The sequence below is a fragment of the Nicotiana attenuata genome, unplaced genomic scaffold (genome assembly GCF_001879085.1).
Source record: "Nicotiana attenuata strain UT unplaced genomic scaffold, NIATTr2, whole genome shotgun sequence".
In the NCBI taxonomy this organism is placed as follows: domain Eukaryota; kingdom Viridiplantae; phylum Streptophyta; class Magnoliopsida; order Solanales; family Solanaceae; genus Nicotiana; species Nicotiana attenuata.
In genome coordinates, this window is record NW_017670264.1 from 140,038 (window position 1) to 145,819 (window position 5,782).

A 5,782-nucleotide genomic window follows, 5' to 3' on the forward strand; every position below is an offset into this window, starting at 1 on the left:
TTCTTACCATAATTGGTTTTCCTATTTCATGAAAGAAAGGACAACATATTTACCATAATTAGGTTTTTCTTTTCCTAGAAGGAAAATATAATTCTTCCATATTTGGCTTGTCCCTTTTCTTGTAGGAAAAGGTTTGGAGTTCTATAAATAGAAGATCCGTCCTTTTCATTCAGTAACATCCACAATGTAGCCATAGGGGGCTTGAGAGTCTTGTTTAGGGGGGAACTTTACAGGACAAATGTTAGTGTATCACTTGTGTTTGCCTCTTCGTGAGGTTGTTCTCTCGATATTTTGTACTCTCTTTTATGATAGTGGATTGCTCATCTCCACCATGGATGTAGGTCAGTTGACCGAACCACGTTATATGTTTGTGTCTCTTTTGGTAGATTTCTCTTTTGTTGTTGGATTTATCGTCGTGCAAGGTTTGCTTTGCTAGCTTCCGCATGACACCTGATTTTTTTGGTCCTAACAAATTTTTGGAGCTTGAGATATATCATATATGGAAAGCTAGAAACTGGAAACATTTTAAGGCGACAACTGTAAATATACAGGTCATGACGATCACACAGATACAAAAGGAACTTAAGGTAAGGATGGAACATAGTAACAGCTCCAAAAGAGCATGTAGGTGTAGTTTTTTACCGCAAAGATTTTGTACTTAGTTTCTTTGGTTCATTGAGGCCGGAAGACAATTCACCTCATGTTCAGAGGCTGTAGTAACTTGAATGCTCTTTAGGTATATTATTTGTAAGTAATGGTAATATTTCACAGGTTATTACCAACAAAAAAAATGTTATCTTAAGTGATAGGTATTCTGTTTACTAATAATAGCTCTTAATATGGTAAATATTCTACTAGTACTTTGGAATTCTCACGTACAAATTCTCGCAATTTCGCCACTACCCAACAAGACATTACTGTTCCTTTTTTTTGGTGGAATGAAATTTTTTTTATTCATCTCCAGACCAGTACATCAATAAGAATACAATGAGAAATCTATAAAGTAGCTACCTATGTTTCTAACTATATAATGAAGGCTGTACAATTACTTTCTTTCTATCTATATTTTTTTTCTATCCATCTTCCATCATTTCCTTTCATTCTCTTGTTTAATACTTCTCCCGTTCGAATCTTGCATTCTTCTTTAATTTGTTCACACACTTTATGTGGTCTAGGCACTGAACTCTTCCATACAGCTTCATTCCTACCTTTTCATACATAGTAGTTGGTTGCTGCTAATGCTGCATATGCAAACTCTCTGCTCAATTTTCCAGCCATCTTCCTTGCCGCTCTTCTCCATAATAGCTACCCCTCCAGGTTTGTGATTCTAATTTTTAGCCATTCCAATATAATACCAATGCATCTGCTGGAGAACTAGCACTCATAGAATAGATGCTCTATAGTTTCCTGTTTATCCCCACATAACACACATAGGTCATCCGTATTCACCCCTCTGCGCCCCAGCCTATCCTTTGTGAGTAGCTTCTTCTGCGTAGTCAACCAGCAGATGAAGCTATATTTTGGCATGTTCTGTTTACTCCATTCCTATCGTCCCCATTGACATCTGTCTAGGGACCCTTTCAGCCATTCATATCCCTTTTGTATAGTATATTTCCCTGTACTTGACTGCCACCCCCTGTTTACATATCCTGCTGCCAGTTTGTCTCTAACATTACAAATTTTCGTCCAGTACCAACTACTATCGTTTGCTGCTTTATACTGCCACCAGTCTACATCTTTAAGGTAAATATGGTTTATCCACTTGACCATAATGAGTCAGTTTTATGAGTGATATCCCACACATATTTTCCTATCGCAGCCTCATTCCATGCTACACAGTCCCTTATCCCTATTCCTCCTTCCTGTTTTGGTCGGCATACAAGGTCCCAGGCTACTAAGGGCACTCTATTTGTTTCCACTTTGTCATCCCACAAGTAGTTCCTACACATTGCTGTAATACTTTTTAGGACTGCTTTGGGCAGAACGAAAATTGAAGCCCAATATGTATGAATGTGCATCAAAACTTCATTTATCATTTGCACTCGACCTGCATATGATAGATTCCTTGACCCCCAGCTGTTTATTCTGTTTGCCATCTTATCAACTAGTGCCTGGCAGTCCATTTTGGAGAGCTTCTTTGAAGAAATTGGGACTCCTAAATATTTGAATGGGAGTCTGCCTTGCTATATCCTGTTATTTCACATAAGTCTTCCATTTCTTTTGCTTCCATGTTCACCGCAAATATATTTGACTTCCCCGCATTTGTTGTTAGACCAAAAGCAATAGTGAATGTTTGTAATCCTCTCAGTAATAGCATCACTGATTGAATTTCCCCTTTGCAGAAGAGAAGTACACCATCCGCAAAGCATAAATGATTCAGTTGCAAGCTCCTACATTTGGTGTGAAATCTAAATCCCTCCATCTGTGTCACGTGCTTCATAATCCTTGAGAAATACTCTATACATATTACAAAGAGCAGAGGAGATATTGGATCTCCGTGTCTCAAACCCCTCTTCCCTTTTATATTCCTATATAGTCCTCCATTGATTGCCACTGTATATTGAGGTGTTGAGATGCAATCCATGATCCATCTAATGAATTTCATAGGGAAGTTAAGTGCATGTAACATTTCTTCCACAAACTCCCATTCTATTGAATCATAAGCTTTCTTGAGATCTATTTTAATCAGACAGCTTTTTGTTGTTGCCTTCCTCTTGTACAGTCTAACCAAGTCTTGACATATTAGGATATTTTGCATGATTGTTCTTCCTGCTACAAAAGCACTCTGGTTTTCTGAAATTATATCTGGTAGGATAGTCTGCAGTCTGTTGCATAGCATTTTGGACATGACCTTATAAACTGTATTACAGCAAGCAATAGGCCTAAAATCTACAGCTGTCTCTGCATGATTACTTTTAGGGATTATTGTTATGACTGTTCTGTTAATTGTTTTCAGCAATTTCCCTGATTCAAAAAATTCCAGTGCTGCCTCCTTTAGGTCTTTCCAGTTATTTCCCAGCTGTCTTTAAAAAATTTACTCCCATACCCATCTGGTCCAGGAGCTTTCTCACAATCTATTTGTCACAAAGCTTGTTTAACTTCTTTTTCTGTAAAATCTTCTGTCAGCATTTGTCTTTGCTCTTCTGTTACTACCTTGCCTTCCCTTACTAGTGTACTGCAAACATGATCTCTTTTGTCTGTAGTAGATCCTAGCAAGTTTGAATAGAATTCCACAAAAGCCCCTGCTATCTCTTCTTGCCTTCATGTAGCTGTGGAAGTACTTGTTATTTTTGTTGCCTTGTTTCAGCCATTGTACTTTACTTTTCTGCCACAGGAACTGGTCACTTGCTTCCTTGTATCTCCTGTAGTTGCTTGCCAGTTTCTGCTCTCTTTCAATAAGACCTTGGTTTAGGGGATTTGGTTGCATGTGCTGCTGACATTCCTTAAGATCCTTCTTGGCTTGTTCCGTTTTTCCTTCTATATTGCTGAATTTTGTTCTGTTTAGTTGCTTTAGTACCCCCTCCAATCTGTTCAGCTTCCCTACAATTTGATACATTTTTGTTCCATTAATTCCAATGCTCCAGCTTTCAGCCACTTTATCTTTGAAATCTGGATCCATGCTCCACATGTTGAAGTATTTGAAATGCTTATTCCCCATCTGCTTCCTGTTATCCCAACTAATGATAGCTGGGCTATGATCATACAACCCCTCAGTCATGTAGTGCACAGTTGAGGCAGGTAACATTGTCATCCAATCAAAATTTACCAATACTCTATCAATTCTACTCATTACTCTATCTTTTCCACTCTGTTTGTTGTTCCAAGTGTAGAATGCACCAGTAGATTTAAGTTCTTGAAGGCAACATGTATCTACATATTGCCTGAACTCCTTTGTTTCGGCCATTATTACTTTACTGCCTATTCTTTCATCAGTATTCAACACATTATTGAAGTCCCCCATCACTGCCCATGGGCCCTTATTGTACTTGTATATTTCTTCTATATCCTTCCACAGATTTCTCCTTAGAGCTATATCATTGTATGCATATATCATGGTTACATTAATCTTCTCCCTTGTTCCTCTATGTTTGATTGTACTATGAATCAACTGATCAGTAGTTTTTAGAATATCCACCTCAAAAATTAATGGTTTCCACAGTAACCAAATCTTTCCCTTAGGATGCTGAGCCAAATTTGTTGTAAAGGACCACCCCTCACAAAGATTAAGAGAAGGTCTGTGAGCTTTTGATCTCTTAATCTTTGTTTCCAGGAGACCAAACAGACTAGCTCCACTGTTATACATAAACAGATGAACTTCTCTCTGTTTATCTAGTCTGTTTAGTCCCCTTACATTCCAGAAGCCTATCTTATCCATTGGGCAGGGGTCTTGCCCCACCCCTCCCATGTCCTGGACCCTTCACCACTACTTCTCCCTTAGGGTTGGAAGAACTAGCTTTATTCTGCCTCAGTTCCTCTATGTCTCCTCCTTTGTTGAGCACCTCAAATGTATTTCTTGTTGTTATAGCCATGGGATTGTTCTGTTGTTTCTCTGACACTTTTCCTTTATCTTTACCTTCATCTCTTTTGTTCTCCTTATTCTGAATAGGGGCTTCTGTTGCTTTCTCTGACACTTTCTCTTTAGCTTTGCCTTCATCTCTTTTGTTCTCCTTGTTCTGAATAGGGCCTTCTGTTGCTTTCTCCCCCTGTTCCAGCTGCTTTCTCCTAGTTTCTGCTTCTTCTCTATGTAGTTTTCTACAATCTTGTAACTCATGTCCAGAATTTGTACAATTGGGACATAATGTTGGCTTCCATTCATAATATACCTCTTGCTTTACTATTCTCCCCCACCTCATTCTCAAACATAACCTGCTTAGGGTATTGTTGATTAATTGACAGTTCCACGAGTACTCTGGCAAATGCTAATCTCTCCTTGTTTGTAGTTGCTCTATCTACTTTTAATGGCTTCCCAATCAATCCAGCTATCTTTGTTAAGGCATTCTTCCCCCAATACTTGATATCCAGACCTTTCAGCCTTATCCACACTGGAATTCTATCCACATTTTCCTTACTTACATCCACATCTGGTTCCCAAGGCTTCACTACAATAGGCTTTTTATCAAACATCTGGACTCCCTCTTCAATGACTTGAGTTCTACTTTCAACAGTGTGAAATCTAATCAGGAACACTCGTCTATTTATTTGTGCAATTTTATCTATCCCCAAACCTCCCAATATTCTTCTGAAATATCCATCGATTACAGTCAAATGTGGATTTGATCCCAATACGTAGCATATAACTGCTGTTTTCCAGTATACGAGTTCATCTTTAATATCATCCATCGTAATTTTGACATTTTCCCCTGTTGTTACCTCATTATTTAGGTCTAATCCTTCACTGCTAGGCTCAATTTTACTCTATGAATTAGTTATCGTATTCAATTATACCTTGTTTGTCGCATTTGTCTCCATAATTTCCGCCTCCACTCTATCCGCCCATGATCCACCTGAATGAATCACCGGAGTTGTTGCCGGATTCAATGGAGTCTTCACCAAATCAGTTGTGTGCTCTGCATGTGCAATTGGCATCATTGATGATCCTTGACTTAATCCTAATGGCACAATTCCTTGGATTGCATTGATGTTCCTCGTCTTCTTTGCATCTGTTGACTCTGGAATTCCAGTTCTTCTCGATTGATTGTTTGAGTTTTCTACCATGCGTTGTTGCCCTCCCCCTCCATTCTTCGTTCTTCTCATCATTTCAGTGTTATCTGAGAGGAGAATT

At 38.6% G+C, this 5,782-nt stretch overlaps 2 protein-coding genes across 2 annotated transcripts; both read right to left on the reverse strand.

Moving 5' to 3' along the window:
- Positions 1-2,155: 2,155 nt before the first annotated feature.
- LOC109236903 lies at positions 2,156-4,303 on the reverse strand. The gene is made up of 2 exons (XM_019403143.1): positions 3,159-4,303; positions 2,156-3,023 (listed from the first exon to the last, which is right to left on the reverse strand). The coding sequence occupies exons 1-2, from the start codon at positions 4,301-4,303 to the stop codon at positions 2,156-2,158; spliced, it is 2,013 nt and encodes a 670-aa protein (XP_019258688.1).
- Positions 4,304-4,367: 64 nt separating this feature from the next.
- On the reverse strand, positions 4,368-5,340 carry LOC109236904. The gene is made up of 2 exons (XM_019403144.1): positions 4,824-5,340; positions 4,368-4,759 (listed from the first exon to the last, which is right to left on the reverse strand). Exons 1-2 carry the CDS (start codon positions 5,338-5,340, stop codon positions 4,368-4,370), a joined length of 909 nt encoding a protein of 302 aa, XP_019258689.1.
- Between the last annotated feature and the right edge of the window lie 442 nt (positions 5,341-5,782).